Source organism: Rhinolophus hipposideros (assembly GCF_964194185.1).
Source record: "Rhinolophus hipposideros genome assembly, chromosome: 8".
NCBI lineage: Eukaryota > Metazoa > Chordata > Mammalia > Chiroptera > Rhinolophidae > Rhinolophus > Rhinolophus hipposideros.
In genome coordinates, this window is record NC_138054.1 from 26,318,186 (window position 1) to 26,337,194 (window position 19,009).

Below are 19,009 nucleotides of genomic sequence, written 5' to 3' on the forward strand. Positions count from 1 at the left end.
ATAAGTTTTTACTATATAAACATCCTTGAAAAGATAGTTTAGGAGGCGAGCCTTGATATTTGCATTTCTAACAAGTACTTTAATGATGCTATTGATGCTGGTCCAGGAACCATACTTGAAGACCCACTGTGCTAAGACAAGGAATAGCATTCTAGGCAACAATAACAATACAAGAAGCACTGTACATTGGCACCCAGATAATAAAAGAAAATGGTGTAATAAGAGAATTTCAAAAAGTTCGAGGCACTAAAGTGTAAGGTATACACGTCTGAGATTGGTGAGGAAAAGGTAAAAACTAATTACTATAAATCTAGTAGTATAAAATGGAATTTCATTGTGGTTTAAATAGGCCCTTTCCTGCTCTTTATTGAGACCGAACACCCTTAAGCCATGTTTCCACTTCTGTGAAATGCTTATGTCTTTTGTGCACTTTTTTTCTTTTCATCATTCATTTGTAGGATTTCATTATACGTTCTGGATATCAATCTTTATCAGCTATGTGTTTTTTTCTCCCAGTTTGGACTTGTCTTTTCCCCTTCTTTATAGTAATATTTGATAAACACAAGTTTAAATTTTCAATATTGTCAAATTTATCACTCTTTTCATTTATGGTTAGTGCTTTTTGCTTCTTATTCAAGAAATCCTTCCCTACCTCAAAGTCACAGATAGTCTTATTCTCTTCCATTGTCTTCTAAAGTTTTAGCTTGGCGTTTCAAACTTAAGTCTTTAATCCACCTGAATTTTTGTATAGTCTGAAATAGGGAACCAATTTCATTTTTTTAAGTATGGCTATCTAGTGCTCACTTCGGCAGCACACATACTAAAAATGTAGTTATCTAGTTGTCCCAACACTAATTATTCAGTATTTCTTCCTCCCCCTGGTCATTTGCAATGCCATCTTAGTCATACATTGTTTCCAAATGTGCATAGGTCTGTTTCTGGGTTCTCTATGCTTTTTGTTTTTGAATTTGGGGTTCTCTATTGTATTCCATTGTTCAGTTTAACTATTCTTACTGAATAATTACATTAAATGTGAATGGGTGAAATGTTCCAGTAAAAGCAAAATCTGACCATATGATGTCTTTAGATTCAAGGATATACATATATTGAAAGTAATAGAACAGAAAAAGATACACCATGCAAACAGTAACCATAAGAGAGCTGGAGTGGCTATATTAATTTAAAAAATAGACTTTAAGCTAAGAAATATCACTAGGGACAAAGATAGATACTTTATAATGATGAAAGGGTCAATATTTCAGAAATACACAACAATTAAAAATGTATATCCACCTAACAGATCCAAAATACATGAAACAAGTCATATAAACTATGTCCTCTAACCACACAGAATTAAATTAAAAATCAGTATGAAGAAAAAATTGGGGAAATTCCCAAATGCTTGGTTATATGTAACTCATGAATCAAACAAATCACAATGGAAATTAGACAATACTTTGAATTGAATGAAAACAAAAACACAACATTTATGGGACATAGGCAGTACTTTGAAATTTATAGCTTTAAAAGACTAAATTATAAAAGAAGAAGAAACTCCAATTAGTATCTTCTTCACTTTAAAAAAAACCCTAGTAGAACAAATTAAACCCAAAGCAATTAAAAAGAAGTAACAAAGATTTAAGCAGAAATCAATGAAATAAACAGAAAAAAATAGAGAAAATTCATGAAATAAAAAATTGGTTCTTTGAAAAGATCAACAAAATTGACACTTAACTACACTAAGAAAAAAAGAGGACATAAACTACCAAATCTGGACTGAAAGGATAATCTTTGCTGACCTTTCAGAAGTGAAAAAGATTATAAGGCAATACTATAAGCAACTTGGTGCCAACAAGATTTGATGACTTAGAAGAAATGGACACTTTTCTAAGAAAGACACAAAGTATTGGTAGTGAAGAAGTAGCAATAAGAAAATAGAAATCTAAACAGATCTATTAACAGGTAAAGAAATCAAATTAGTAGTTAAAAATCTTCCCACCAAGAAAAGCCAAGACCCAGATGGCTTCACTGGTGAATCCTATCAAATAATTATTTCAGAAAATAGAGGAGAAGGGAACAGTTTCCAATTCATTTTTTGAGGCTAATATTCCAAAGGTCATATACACCTACAGTGTCAAAGTGAATGGGCTCACTTTGGGCAATATAGACGTGTTAACTACATTGTCCTCCAACCCATGGACGCAAGATGTCTTTCCATTTATTTGTGTCTTCTATTTCTTTCATCAATGTTTTGTAGTTTTCAGTATACAAGTCTTTCATCTCCTTACTTAAGTTTATTCCTAAGTATTTTATTCTTTTTGATGCTATTGTAAATGGGATATTTTTCTAATTTCCTTTTCATATAGCTCATTGTTAGTATACAGAAATGCAACTAATTTTTGTATGTTGCTTTTGTATCTTGCAACTTTACTGAATTTGTTAGTTCTAAGTTTTGGGGTTGTTTTTTTTAAAGGCGTCTTTAGGGTTTTCATGTCTACAAATACGGACAATTTTACTTTCAATTTTGATGTCTTTTATTTTTTTTGTCTTGCCTAACTGATCTAGCTAGGACTTCCAATACTATGTTGAATAGAAATGGCCACTTAACTTAAAACACAAACACATTTTACAGCTCTATAAAAATACTTTCTTTCTTTACAGCCTCATTCTATAAGATTTTTATGTTTTAAAATGTTTTATTTTTATTTTACTTTTCAAACTTTTTTGTTAAAAAACGAAGACAAAAACTCACTGGAAGGAGTGTTCTGAGACCCAGTTTCCGACATCTGTATGTGTGTGGGGGGTAGTTTCTCAAATACCACCAAGCAATTCTTGGACCCAGCGCCAGCAGAGTCTGAGAATTCAACTCAATTCTGACACTCTCTACCCAGAGATAACATCAGAATCCACAGGTTAAGGGTCAGTCCTGTAAGACTGCGCACACCCTCTTCCTTCACCCCGTTCCTCATCTTTCAGGTTTTCACCTGTGAGTGTGACATTGTCTGGGGGCTTGTTTACATCACCTTTATTTTACAGTCATACACTGCATAACAACATTTTGGCCAACAACAGACTGCATATATGATGGTGGACCCATAAGATTATAATGGAGCTGAAAAACTCCTAGTGACATCATAACCATCCTACGGTCTTGCAGCCATAGCACAAAGGTTGCAAAAATCAACAAAGCTGTGGTTGCGAGGGCAAATAACTTTAGCGTGGGTGTCGGATGAGAATGACTTGAGCTCCTAGAGGTGGTTCCTGAGGAACTAACTTAATGAGAAGTTGTAAGAACAGGAACGCATAGCTAAAGAAAATGCAAGGGGAAAGGAACCTGCAAGAGAAGAAAAAGAAGAACCCCCAGAAAATCAGTGAAGCGTTTAGCAGCTTTTACAGACCTCAACAAGCCCCTTAAAAAGTTTGAAAACATGGACCCCCAACACAAAAGGGTTTTCACTGAGAGAAATGTTCATGGTTCATTATTTGCTTACAAGCAAATCCATGATGAAAAAAAAGAAGAAAATTAAGTAAACCACAATGGATGTATTTCTGAAAAGTGACATCTCAAGAAGAGCCTCAGGTCCTTCAGGAGGTATTCCAGAAAAGGGCATTGTTATTATAGGAGAGGACAGCTCCATGTGTGTAGTTGCCCTTGAAGACCTTCCAGTGGGACAAGATAGGACATGGAAGACAGTGATACTGATGATCCTGATTCTGTGTAGGCTGAGGCTAGTGTGTGCTTGTGATACTGTGGTTTATAATAAAAAATACATATTTGGTGTTAATACCATTTCTAGCATAAAGCTCCTAAAACTTCTGGAATTTCCTAAGTGTTGAGACTAATAAAGACAGGTGTCTTTTGTTATTGTTAATGAAATGACTTTTTAGAAAGCGTCTGAGGATGGGGGCTGGTCACCAGGAGACCAAACATGTGATTAGAAGGGTTGGAACTTTCAGTCCTATCCCCGAAACCTCTGAGGAGGGCTGGAGGTTGAATCAATTGCCAATGGCCAATGATGTAATCAATCATGCCTACGTAAGAAAGCCTCCATAAAAACCTTTTAAAAGGACAGCGTTCCGAGAGCTTCGTGGTTGGTAAATACTTGGAGGAGCTGGGAGAGTGGCACACCTGGAGAGGGCATGAAAGTGCCACAGCCTTTCCCACGTAACTTGCCCCATACATCTCTTCCATCTGGCTGTTCCTGAGTTATATCCTTTTGTAATAAACCAGTGAACTAGTAGGTAACATGTTTCTCTGAGTGAGCTGCCCTAGCAAATTAATCAAATCTCAGATCTACAGCCAGTTGGTCAGAAGTACAGAAAACAGCCTGGGCTTGTGACTGGCATCTGAAGGAGGCAGGGTGGGCAGTCTTACAGGACTGAACCCTTAACCTGTGAATTCTGATGCTATCTCCAGGTAGATATTGTCAGAATTGAGTTAAATTCTCAGACTCCTTGCTGGCGCTGGGTCTAAGAATTGCTTGGTGGTATGTGAGAAACTATCCCCTCCACTCCTCCCTACACACACATTAAAAACTGGGTCTCAGAACACCTTTTTCAGTGTGTTTTTGTCTTAGTTTTTTAACACAAAAGTTTAAAAACTAAAAGAAAACATATATATGTATGTAGACAGATAGATAATTTTAAAACATAAAAAGCTTATAGAATGAGGCTATAAAGAAAGAAAGTATTTTTGTGGAGCTGTAAAATGTGTTTGTGTTTTAAGCTAAGTGTTATTACAAAAGAGTCGAAAAGTTTTCAAAAATTAAAAAGTTTATACAGAATAGTGAAAAAGTTACAATAAGCTAAGGTTATTATTGAAGAAATATCTTTTTTACATATACAAATTTGGTGTAGCCTTAGTATGCAGTATTGTACAGTAATGTCCAAGGCTTCACATTCACTCCCCACCCAATCACTGACTCACCCAGAGAAACTTCCAGGCCTACAAGCTTCATTCATGGTAAGTATCCTATACAGGTGTGCCATTTTTAATCTTTTACATTGCATTTTTACATATTTATACCGTATTTATACCTTGTCATAGACTGAACATAGTTTAGTCTTCCACTCAGTGTTCCTCTCTGTGAACACGACCGGCTGTATGTGCATCCATTTAGGTCCACTTGTCTTATTCCCACACGTCTATCCCCTGTGGGATTTGAATGCCAGGGGAACCAACAGGAACCTGAAATTTTGGCTACTGTTCAGGTTTTGCCTGAATTTTTTTAAAAAAACCTCTGTTTCTAATTCAGGCATCTTGTATCTTCTACCAGCATCAATAAAACATTTAACAGGTTAGCTTGCAAGTGGGGTAAAATCTTAGACGTCTCACAGTTCTTGACAGGTATTATTTATTAAGTTGAAGATACACATAAACTATAAACCAGCAATTCCACTCCTAAGTTTATACTCAAAAGAAATACATGCAACATGTATTAGGAGACTTGTACAAGAATGTTCGTAACAGCATTCTTCTACTTTATTCCTCATACTTTTCTTTTTACAGTATGACATTTCTTTTTAAGTTTACATTTTCTTTTTAATCCTACCTCTCAAGGCTAGAATGTGCTGGCAGATTAGAGTTGGCAACATCAGTAGGAACTCATTGTTAGCTTAATATAGATACACATGAATACATATAGAAATAGTTATAGATATGTGTATATATATGGATTAGCATACATGCATTTACTTATTTGCTTTGTCAGCAGAGAACGGCCTAAAAGAAATGATCCCCTAGCCAGACTTTGATTTCTAATACCATTCTCCAATAAAAGGAACAATGGCTCCTTGGAGAAATAGTTGATTCTACAATTGGGGCAGGAAATATACACGATGAGCCTAGGGCATTTTGTAGTGTCAGAAAGTAAGGAAGTGATTAAAAACAAATAAAGAAAAACCACAGTGAGGGGGTATGTCAAAAGAGGAGAGGAACCAACTGAAAGAGATCCCAATAGCCAAAGCTGGAAAAATCTGAGTAGCAAAATAAAATACTATTATCTTATAATTTAAAGTATAAAAATCCGTAAGTCCATACTGATATAAATGATTGAATAAATTAATAAATGAGGGAGAAGAGATAAATCTCCTGAGATCGTCTCCAGAAACGTTGGAGAAACCTGACAAATAGTATCCCAGCCAGGTGGTCAAAGTCATCAAGAGACATAAATCATGTCAATAGTATGTACTCTTGATATGATGTAATCTTCCTTTCAGTTACCCATAGCCCCTGTCCCATCAAGAGAAATACTCCAAAAAAATTTCAATAATAGGGTATCCTACAAAATATCTAACAAGCACTCCACAAAGCTGTCAAGGTCATCAAAAACAAAGAAGGACTGAGAAATTGTCACAGCCAAAAGGAATCTAAGGAAACATTGCAATTAAATGTAACATTGTATACTGGTTGGAATCCTAGAACAGAAAAAAGAACATTAGGCAAAAAAAAACCTAAGGAAATATGAATAAACTATGGACTTTGGTTAATAACAATATAGTAATATTAGTTCGTTAACTGTAACAAACATACCACAGTAATGTAAGATGATAATAGGGCAAACTAGGTATACAGTATGTGGGAATACACTGTATTATCATCTCAATTTTTCTCTAAGCCTAAGACTGCTCTAAAAAATAAAGTCTATTAAAAAAAATCTTCCCTCTCCTTCAAGGCCCAGTAGAGAACCTGCCTCCTGCAAGAAACTATCCCTGATCCCCTCAAACTAAATGAGGCCTCTCCTTCCTCAGAATGCACCTTACAACACCTCTGTTGAGCAATTACCATATTTGGCCCAACAAAATTATTTATAAACATATTTCATTTCCCCTACATCACAAGCTTTTGAACATCAAATACATTTATATTCTCCGTGGTACTGAATACAAAATTAGTTCAAAGTAAAATTTAGAAATCAAATGATCCAAATGGAAGACCCTTTCAGTGATGGTGAGTTAATATCTCCTAAGGCGGTTTCATTCTCCTTTTGAACAACTCCAGTAATTAGAAAGTTCTTCCTGTTGGGTTGAAACCAGCTGCTCTATAATTTCCTCATTTATTGCATGAATGAATGAATGAATGACAAGTTAACGAGTTCTATGAGAGCAAGGACCCCTTCTGTTTTATCTAATAACTACTATATCTCCAACACCCGGTGCCCAGCAGACACTCAACAGATATATATTTGTTTTTGAATGTCTTGCTGGCTAGCTGGAAGAAGAGCTGCAATTTTTATTTCCCCCTATACAATTTAATACACTGTCTAGCTAACGACAACCCACCTGAAAATACATACAAAAACCCACATAATATATAGCCTTTTACATCTTCACCCTCTTATGTGTAGGTTTTATAAACACATTTAACGATTTTAACTGCAGTTAAGGGAGGTTAAGTAATTTTGTCCACTGATAATTGACAAAGTAATCGGGGGCAGGAGATCCCCAAGTGTGTGTCGCTAACTAAGAATGATTTGGAAAAATAGGGCTGAGGCATCCAGGCGGCCTCAGCATCTCCAGGGCAACGCGCCCAGACCAGCTCCCCAGGGCCGTGTGGCTTGGAGCACATCACTTCACCTCTAGCAGGCCTGCTCTCTCCTCTGAAAATAAAAAGCTTGGGCCCAATGGCCTCTTAAGCCGTTGCCAGTTCCAGGGCCCTACGTCGCATTCTGGGCTGTTACGGTTTTGTCTGTGTTTCCCAAGTTTTCAAGTTTACATAAATTGAACGGTGCACAATCTCCCGTAAATGGCTTCCTCCCACCCCCCAGCCCCGCTCAGTCTCCTCGGTGGTCAAACGAGATGGGTTAGCCTGCAGTGATCTTCACGGCCCCTTCCATTCTTTACTGGTTAAGCTTTATTTTTTCCTGGGGGAGGAGGAGTTACGAACACCACCGCAAGGTAAATAAGATATAAGTTCCCCGGATGGATGACCAGACTTCCGGAAAGGAAGCAGGGCTACAATCCCACAGGAGAAACCTAAGGAAACCCCTTCCAACACAACTCCTAAGGGAAGGAAAGCGTGGGGAGGATCCTCCCTCACCCCGCCCAAATCCTGAGGTAAAGATTTCATCTTGGCAAGTCTGAGGGAAAAACACATTGGCAGAAGAAGGAACAATGAAGAATGTGAAGAGTCTGGTCCTCGGCAGGACCATCCCCAAGGCCGCTGCAAACATACCTGGCGCCAACTTGGTTGCTCCCAAGCTTCCAGAACCTTCCCCGAGCAACGAGACGCGCTGCTGGCAGAGCAGAGAGGCCCAGGCGTGTTCTCCGGCCGCTCTAGCCGCCGAGAACCTCCTCCGCTCGCTGGGCTTCTGCGCAGCCGCAGACCCCGCTGTCACGGCCCCGCCCTGCATTTCCTGTTCCTCAAGATCCTAAATTTGCCGGAACCTGTAAGTGGTTAAAAAAAAAATCTAGGGTTTTTTTCGTATTAGATTTAGATGCCTGGAATTGTTTTTCCACCATTTTCTAAATTTTAAGCTCAATTCTTGTCCCGCTAATAGTAACAGTATAAAATCAAAGTGCTCTTATTATTCCTATATTCCCTTAAGCTTATCTGTCAATTGTATTATTGTCTGGCCAGTCCATTCGTTCTCCCACGCTCCGAGATAACTGTTTCGTAACTTCTCCTCTCTTCAAATCTCCAGCACCTCTTCCTCATCCTCACTTTCAGCGGAAGGCCTTGCTTATTGCTTAAATGAGATAAAAGCATCCAAAAGTGAACCTAGCTCACAAGGTCACCAATCCATCTACTGTCATTTGTACGTAGAGTGTGCTTTTCCTCCAAGTACTGTAGATGAATTGTGCGTGCTCTTACATGAGACCAACCTTGCAGGTGGGCACCCGATCCCATCTGTTCTTGTTTATTCTAGAATATAGTTCTAACAATTCTCTCCTGTCTCTTACAACATCCAATTTCTCCTCTCCACTGACCATTCTCAATAGCAAATAAATATGCCGTTATTTCTCCTGCTTCCCACTCCAGCTAACCAACGCATTTCTCTGTTCACCTTTACAGTAAAACTCAAAAGGATTGTCTACAACTTCTACTTCTAATGCTGTTTCTTCCGTTCGCTCTTAAACTTACTCCAGTCAGGCTTTTTCATTTCCATCATGACACAGAAATTGCTCTTGTCAAGGTCATTGCTAAACCCAGCAGACATTTTCAGTAATAATTTTACTTGGCTAATCAGCAGCATTTGTTGCAATTCATCACTTCCTCCTTTTGGAAACATTTTCCCTTGGCTTTCCCATACCATGCCTTCATGGTTTTCCTCTAACCTCACTGGATCCTTTTTAACATCCTTTGTTTTTTCCTCAATACCCAACCTCATGGGAGCACCCCAAGTGCAGTTCTTGGATCTCTTTTCTTCTCTGGCTATATTCACTCCCTTGGTGATCTCATGGCTTTAGATATAATCCATATGCTGACAAATCCCAAATTTCTATCTCCAGCCTTAGCCTTTCACCTGAACTCCAGATTGGTATAAGCAGCTGTCTAATATTTCCACTAGCAGACATCTCAAATTTCACATGTTCAAAACGGAACTTCCAATTTCCCCCTGAAAACCAGTACCACCCATAGTGTTCCCCATCTCAGTAATAACTCACACTTTTCCTCTTGTAAAATTTAAATACATTGCCCAGCTCTTTTAAGCCCCATCTCATCCATCAGAAAATCTTACTGCCTGCACCTTCAACATAAATCCAGAGCCTGACCACCTACCTGATCTGCCACCGTCGACTTTCACCTGCATTATTGCAATAGCCTCCTGACAGGTCTCCCTGTTTATGCCTTGCCCGCAAAAGTTCCTTTTCAACATAAGCAACGGGAGTAATCCTGTTAAAACAAAAGTCAAATTAAAGCTAAAGTCCTTATGATGACCTACCAGGGCCTACGTGATCCAGTTCCCCTATTACCTATCTAACTTCTGCTACTATCTCTCTCACTTGCTTCCTCTGTTCCAGCCACGTGGTCCTCCTCCCTGTCTCATTCCTACCAGGCATGCTCCTGTCTCAGGACTTTTGCACCATCTTTTCTGTTTAAATGGCTCTCCTCCCAGGTATAGTCATAGTTCACTCTCTCTCAAATCTTAGCTCAACTATCATCTTCCCAATAAAGCCCAGCTTGGCTTCCTCATTTAAAACTGGAACCACTGCTGATCTCTCTTAGCCTGCTCTACCTTATTTTCATAGCACTTGTCACCTTCTAACAAACTATATAATGTATATACTTACATTTATTGTGATATCTTTCTCCTCTCACTAGAATGTAAATTCCACAGGAGCAGGGACTTGTGTCTGATGAATCTCTAGCACCTAGAACAATATCTGGCACCTACTAAACACTAATAAATATAGTGAAATGTTGATGCTTTTTTTCACCCTCAAATATAAAGCCACTTCTGGTTTGTGCCTCAATAATAATATATTACACTTCATTGAATATTAGTAGCCATAAGATGAATAATAGCAATGGGGTCTTCTATTTTTATTAAACTCTTAGCCTTCTTACTTTTAGGCTTAACTAATTCATTTCAAGCTTTGGTATGCTGGGTCCAGGCTAACTAATTTGTCTGAGAGATACTTGCTGGAATATCTTAAAAACTGACTCTGCTAACGAGTTTTCATTCAGGAGGCTTATGTATTACCATGATTCACTCATTACCAGAACAAATAAACTGTTTGAATTGTGCTTTTAAAGGTGTCTGCGTGATTCAGGATCAAATATATTGAAATTGAATACACAAATGTGTTTGGCAACTCTATAACAGCCCAAACCTTGATTCACTACTCCCTAGAATTCCTGCACAGAAATATGTTCAATTTACATTCCTGCTTAGTGTCAGAACATTCCTAAAGCAGCAGCTGTGAGAAATTTATAATGAAAAATTAATTCCATACATTATTGATTCCTGGATTGAAAATGAAAACTTCAACTTGAAAGCATAGAATCAATAAAAAAATATGTACTTCGTAAACCTTGCAATGTCATATTTCCATGTGAGTTGCAGAATGACAAACTGTTATGGGACGATGTAAAGAATAACTTAATGCTTTTTGTGAGATGCTTCAGTTTCATAAGCAGCAGTAAACCCTCTAATCTACTTAGGACTTGAATACTTTAATAGAGCTATAATGAATGTACTTCAATATGTTTCCCTTTTAGTCAGCTGCAAATATTGAACAGTCATTTTCTTTTGAGGCTCCACTGCATGTTCTTTTTGTTATCTGCTTCATTCCTGATGTTCTGACCTTGATGTTGTAACCTGTCAAAAGGAAATACACACACACACACACACACACACACACATAACTAATTAGCCTTTCACCAGGTTTCTTGATATGGAACACTGACACAGTACAGTATACTATATTCTCAAACCCTGACCATGTATATAAATCCTTATTTTTAAATGTTTGGATTTAAGCAATTTATTGTTTTGAAAATGTGCTCAATTTAATTAAACCATAAGATGCTTTTAGAATAACTGGCTGTTTGGCTTCAAAAGCTTTTCTACTTCCAAATAGGCTTGAGTATATGTATATGGTTTAGATAATCAAAGCAAAACATATTAAATTCTCTACTCAGGCACTAAGAAAAAATTTTTGCACTCTCCCACCTCACTGGTCCTGTTTGTCCTCTTTGACTTAAATCTCTCAGAATTCTCAGCTGACTCTCAATGGTAATCCCTTGTGTTTTAGTTACTGTTGGTTTAATGTGCTATTAAGCATAGCTGTAATTCAACGGTGAATTCCTCAAAGTTTAGCTATTTTGACAGACTCATGTTTTGGGCAAGGAAAACTGCCTTCAGTCCTCAGTCATAATGTGAAAACAACTAAGATGAAAGAAAACTCAGCACACCAGCAAACACTAAGTCCAAGAACATAAAAATTCCTAAATTTAAGGCATATTGAACTACATAAAGAAATTCCCAGCTCCACTTCCCTTCAAAGCCTAGTCAAATTTTATCGTATGAATTAGATACTGTTTAAAAAAGGATAAAAGGATAAAAGGTATCTATCTCTTTGCCCCCTACCTCAGATCAAGGGTCTGCACCAACTAGAAATTTTGTGGTTATCACTTTACCAGATATGCCTTGCTTTTTGAGGGAGCCAGAGTTGTATTAATCACCTCTTCCTCCCTTTACCTTCATTATCCCTCCTCTGTTGTTCTACATCAACAAGGGAAGAGCTCCAAGAAAACATCAGGGCAGGAAGGAGGGAGCAGGCTAATGTCGATAAATACAGTGTTCTAATATATAGCACTGTAGATAGAGGCTGAGAGAGGATGAACCTAAGAGCAGTGCACACTAAGAATTTTGTAGTTCTTCATGTGCTCTATCATTTCAGAGTAACAAATGATCAGACAATGGGATAGGAAAAGCCAGCAGAGCAAAACTGCAGGAGGTCAATGCCTAGTAGACATGGAAGTTGAAATAAGAACTGACATACATACAAGTGCATGGGAAACAGGACTAAGAGAAATATGCCCATTGTCTGTTCATAAACACTAAGTCTGAGGACTCTTACTTATAGGAACATGAGAAAACAAGAAGAAAAGTCAACATGGAGCCTATGAATAAATATGTCAGAACAAGGAAAGGGAAACAGCAGTAAAAAGACTCAAAGGAAAAGCATAAGAATGAGCTACTGCAGGACCCAAAAGAAAATTTCGGAGACTACCTGCATCCTTAATAGAGTCCAAAAAGCCAGGCATGTTCTAGGAACATGCACCATAAAGTGTGAGACGAAATATAAGAGACCAGGCTGAAATGGAAAGTCAGTAGAATGTTATGAGTGAAATAAAGAAGGAAGAGAATGATACAAAAATGGTGCAACCACAGAATTGAAATCCACACTGACAATAAAGTAAGACTGGATTCTGGAGAAAGAGTGACTAAACAAAGAGGCTTGCTTGAGACACTTCAGGATGAAGACGTGGAGGTCAGAGGTAGGTGACAGAAGTAAAGGCAAGAAAAGAGAGAAATTGGTAATCATGAAGAAGAGACCAAAACAATTGGCAGAAAATCAAATATACTCGTAGAGCCATGTTTGGGGCAAGAATAAATGACAAAGACCTGCATCTAGACATGTCCTGACAATGTTTAAATTAGAAGACTACAGCCCTATAAATATCCATGAAAGAAATAAAAGATGTTACCTAGTTAGAATCAATAACTATACAGGGTGTCTGATGGGTACTGGACTTAACGGAGGAATCACTTCATAGATCATATAAATGCCTAACCACTGCACTGTACACCTGAAACTAATATAAAATAATACTGAATGTCAATTATAAATATATATACATATATATGTATGTATATTATAAATATATATGTGTGTATTTTATATATATATATATATATATATATATATATATATATATATATAGTCATGGGATGTAAAGTACAACATAGGGAATATAGTCAATAGTTTTGTAATAGCTCTGTATGATGCCAGAGGGGTAGTAGACTTGGTGGGGTTATCACTGTGTGAGGGGTGTAAAGGTCTAATCATTATGTTGTTTTGTACACCTGAAACTAACTAACTAACTAAATAAATAAGTAAATAAATAGCAACATTTTCTAGGAGAAAAAAATGATGTTACCTATAAAGAACAAAACTGATGTTAGTCTTGGACTTCTCTGTTTCAACACACTACATTACAGGAGATAATTACTCCAAGCTATTACATTTTCCTGCCAACTAAGAGATAAGAAGGACTGGCAGTAAGCACTAAACCAAGTTAAATGAAAACATAAATCTAAAGAAATATAAATATGGCTACACAAGTTAAACACACATTTAACGCACTAATTCATACACCTCTTCAGATCCTTTGAACCCCCTTTCCCCTTGATCTCAGCACTTGCTCTGCTTCCCAGTCCAAGCAACCCTGTCAAAGACTCTTGCCCTTCCTACAAACATAAATTCTGATTGCTTTAACTTCATTTTGTCTCCTGACACCACCAGCTGGCTCAGCCTTCCCAGATGGATGTTAAAGGCTAGCTTTGGCATGGACTCCATCGTACATGCTATAAGGGGAGCTCTATTGGCCCAGTGGGATCCACAGAGGCCCCGGCTTCCCTAGTAGCTGCCAGTAGGAGCCCATGTCACAATCTGGAAATGTGGGGGAGTTAAATCCTGTGAGGCACATTTTGTGCAACGAGAGGAAAGAAATAGGGAAGAGGGAGTGAATAGTTTATCCTTCTCGCTGATTGTTCCAAGATTCAAAGGTTCTTTTGACCTCTTCAAAGATGTCCTGTGTGACCAAACAAGGAGCTATTTCTCCTGAAGCTGAGGGCAACTTGCCACTTTGTGTTTGCTTCCCTGCTCCCTGTTTTACTTTTCTTTTTCCATCGCTGTTGCTTCCCTAGAATTGAACCTTCCAATAAAGCATTAGTTCCACAAGCTTTGCCTAAAGCTCTAGTTTCTGGGGGAGCTGGCCTAAAACAAAAGCCAAATTACTCTTAAAAGAGAAGACACAATGTAAAAATTCTGAATGAGTATCTGGATCTAAACATTCAAAATATCTTAATAATATCAGAGAAAGGAGTAAGAAAAGGACATAAGGCCAAAGGAGAGTGGTGGAGAGTGAGGTATGCTAATTCCTCATTTTAAATAGGAAAACCTCAAAAGATGAAATTACACATTTGATTTTTGTGGAGAAATATATGTTGAATGTTTTAGGGAAAATAGTATTACCTGTTTGGAGAATTAAAAATATAATATTGACTTTTGTAAACACTAGAGAAAAGCAAATAAAGTTTGATTTATTGAGAAAAAGATACACAAACAAGAAAGAAGCATAAAACATAAAAATCTAAAACAAAATGACAAAATTAATAAATTTAAATCTTGTAAATGGTATTGAAGATATTTAAAGAAAAATAAAAGTATGCACCAACAAAGACAAAAGAGATTGGCAGAGGAGATGGTAATTAAATTTTAGAAGCTGGCAGCCAGAGAGGGAGTGATAATTAACCTAATAAATCCAAGAAAGCTAAAACCTAATCCAGCGAAGGGAAATATCAAAAAGCAACCCAGAACTCCCAAAGGCTTAGGAATGTTCCAGAGGTATGTATTGTACCAGAGATGTAACTACAAGTCAAAAGAATTGTAGGAAGTCTGTTTAAGAAGCAATCAGAACCCAAGATGCCCTCCTCATCTTGGTGACTCCACCTTCTTCACCTCAGCATTACTGGAGGCTCTTTCTCTAGAGCGGGTAATCTGAGGTGCTGACTGGGGCACTGCAGCTGCAGTTGGAAATGGAGTTTACCAAAAACAGGAGGATAAGAGAACATTTCCACATTGGAAATAAGTGAGACCCTCAGACTTCTTCCCACAGTCTTCTCCTAGAATATTGGTCTCAAGGTCATTTCTTCCAAGCAGGAGATAGAAAGAATATTCTCTGAAGAATCTGACCAAGTCAGGTGAAAAGACCTCAAGATACTGACAAAGGTGTTTCACAACAAATGAACCAAACCAGATGACCCTGCAGAGAAGCCCACTGTCAACAAGCCTCACTCATTCACATATAGTTTCCAAAAAAGCTTTTGAGTCCCTAAAATATGAGCAAATAGCCAAGGAATGCCTCTAACCTAAAAAATAGAAACTGAAACACATAGAAAAAAAGTAAGTTGGAGGAAATTCATTGTCCAGAGAGTTTAAAACTTAAAAAGATTTTTCTTTATATCCTCAGACAAGAAAAACATTACATCCAAAAAACAAGAACAAAATACTATTAAGGAAGCTGTCAAAGAACAAAATAAAAACTATAATAGCAATTATAAAAATGAAAAGCTGAATGGAAAGGCTGGAAGATGAAGTTAATTCCCCAAGAAGTAAAACACAAAGAGATTAATGTAAAAAAAGAGGTATTAGTGGTCCCATGTCTAAATAACAAGAGTTCCAAAAAGACAGCAGAGAAAATATAGGAGGAAAAACCTGTCAAAGGAATCATTTAAGAAAACTTTCTAGAACTGAAGCACATAAATTTCCAAACTGAAGTGGTTGCCAAATGCTTAACACAGTGGCTGAAATTATATCCACATTAAACATATTATCATACTACCCTGTTTCCCCGAAAATAAGACCTAGCCGAACACTCAGCTCTAATGCGTCTTTTGGAGCAAAAATTAATATAAGACCTGGGCTTATATTATATAAGACCTGGTCTTATTTCACTATTTATAGTAAATAGTAAACTATTTATAGTAAAATCTACTATTCATCTACTATTTATAGTAAAATAAGACTGGGTCTTATATTAATTTTTGCTCCAAAAGACGCATTAGAGCTGATTGTCTGGTTAGGTCTTATTTTGGGGGGGAAACATGGTATTTTACAACATTGAGAACAGAGAAGAAATTCTAAACTTCTCCAGACTACTTACAAAGAATCAAGAACCAGAATAGCATCAACTTCTCAACAACTTGAAACATTCAAAATTTGGAGGTAAAATTGTAATTCAGAGGACCAGCTGAGTGGCTCAGGCAGTTGGAGCTCCGTGTTCCTAACTCCGAAGGCTCTCGGTTCGATTCCTACATGGGCCAGTGGGCTCTCAACCACAAGGTTGCCAGTTCAATTCCTTACCTCCCACAAGGGATGGTGGGCAGCGCCCCCTGCAACTAGCAATGGCAACTGGACCTGGAGCTGAGCTGCGCCCTCCACAACTAAGATTGAAAGGACAACTTGACTGGAGAAAAGTCCTGGAAGTACACACTGTTCCCCAATAAAGTCCTGTTCCCCTCCCCCCCCCAAAAAATTGTAACTCAGAAATGTTATATCCAGTTAAGCTATCATGTAAATGTGTGGTAAGAATAAAGATGTTTTCTGACTTTCAAGCCCTCAAAAATTGTGCCACCCATGCACCCCTTTGGAGGAAGTACTCCCCAAAATGACACTATAAAACAAAGAGGAAGATATGGCACCCAGGCAACAGGGAGTTTAATAAGGAGAGAAGTGAAGAAATCTTCATGTTGAAGGGAGATCTAGGGACGCAGCATTACAGTACTTCCAAAGAATAAACTATCCAGATTGGAATCAGGTTAGAAGTCTCCAGGAGAAGTATTTCCAGGAAGATAGATGGAAATGAATACTTGATGCGTTTGAACATACTGGAAGAATAATTAGATAATTGAGGTAGAGTTTAACTATGAATACATGATATTTACATAGAAAGCTAAGCAGACAAACAAAAAGTACAGCTGTAATGCCAGGGAGAAAAAAAACTGAATGGAAGAAAAAGTAATACGTTACTTACTGACTTAGCAGTAAGTAGTATTTTCATAATTACAATAACTGTAAATTAGGATACAACTAAAATTATAATTATGTTGGGTCATGGGGATTGGTGAATGAGAACCAAATTCTCATCTTCTAAAGGGAGATGACAATAAATAATGTCTAAAACTGAAAAGTTAATTTGTGACAGATTTTGTTATTTAGAAAAATAACAGTAAACAAGAAATAGCTAAGAGACTTCAAAGTATCTGCGTTAGGAAATGGGAATTGGGTGGGTAGAGCCAGGCAGGGAACTGAATTTCGTTCATTTTTTACAAAACCTGCAAAACAAGTTCACCCTTTAAACTTCATGCATACATAACTTTGATGAAAATAAAAACTGAAATAAATGGGTCCCTTTCATAGTTAGTTCTCTGCTTTTATGCTCACTTGACTTTCTTGGTGTGCAAAAGATTTTAATAATAGTATTAAAGACTATCATCTATCTTTTCAAGACACAATGTTTTAATTCCAATATCTACAATTATGATAAAAAACTGTTAGGAAAAATAATTCCCATTATTTTTCTTGAAAAATTTACTATACAATTAATACATGCTTAACATAAAAAAAACAGAAAGAATAGTATAACAACAACAAATCCCAACACCCAGAGCTAACTACTACCAATATGTTGGTATATTTATTTTTAGTTATTAGTTATTATTAGTTTAGTTATTCATATATCAATTAGAATTAGGTTTGGGTGCATGTAAGAGAAAATTCAAATCAACAGTAGTTTAAAATTCAATGTTTAACATACAAAGTTCTCTTCCCTCATTAATAACAGTCCAGAGATAGGTAGTCCAGGGTTGTTGGTACAGTACTTTCATGAGGTATTCAGGGATCCAGATTCCTGCTAGCTTTCCTCTTGGCCTTCCTCTCTGCCTTCCCTCACGCTGATGGTACAAAAGAGGGCTGATTGAGCACATTTGTGTTCCAGGAAGCTAGATAGGGAAAAGAAGGAAAGCCCATCCCCTTCAGAGAAACTTTTTGAAAGTACAGTAGTCTCCCCTTTTCTGCAGTGTCAGTTACCCATGGTCAACCGAAGTCTGAAAATAGTAAATGGAAGATTCCAGAAATAAACAATTCAAAGTTTTAAATCACACACTATTCTGAGTAGCGTGATGAAATTTTGTGCCCAGGTTGTGAATCAACCCTTTTTCCAGTGTATCCACACACTGTATACACTACCCACCACTTAGTAGCTGTCTAGTTAGTTGGTCATTGTCATAGTATCTCAGTGCTTGTGTTTAGGTAACCCTTATTTTACTTAATAATGCCACATTCACATAAGTTTTATTATAGTATATTGAAATAATTGTTCTCTTTTTAAATTAGTTATTGCTGTTAATCTCTTGCTTAGCTTATAAATTAAACTTTAGCATAAGTATGTATGTATAAAAAATCCCAGAATATATAGGGTTTGGCACTCTCCAAGGTTTCAAGTACCCACTGGTGGTCTTGGAACATATCCCTGGTGGATAAAGGGTGACAACTGTACCACTCAACACTTTTATATCTCATTGGTCAGAACCGAATCACATGGTTACAATTATCTGCAAGAAGGGTAGGGAAATGTAGTCTTATCTGAGTAGCCAAGTGCCCAGCTATGAAATTCAGGGTTCTATTACGAAGAAAAAGGAGAATAGATATTAGGATAGGATATTAGCAATTGTATCAGTCAGAGTTCTCCAGAGAAATAGTACCAGTAGTGTAT

The 19,009-nt window shown here is 37.2% G+C and overlaps 1 protein-coding gene across 1 annotated transcript in view; it reads right to left on the reverse strand.

Moving 5' to 3' along the window:
* Positions 1–8,251: 8,251 nt before the first annotated feature.
* The window catches only part of BTBD8 (BTB domain containing 8), a 102,314-nt gene continuing 91,556 nt past the window's right edge, over positions 8,252–19,009 (reverse strand). Inside the window, exons 18-19 of the mRNA XM_081056166.1 lie at positions 9,722–9,835; positions 8,252–8,385 (exon numbers count right to left, since the gene is read on the reverse strand). Coding sequence (XP_080912292.1) covers positions 8,333–8,385; positions 9,722–9,835 — 167 coding nt within the window. The 3' untranslated portion in view covers positions 8,252–8,332. The remainder of the gene's footprint in view (positions 8,386–9,721; positions 9,836–19,009) is intronic.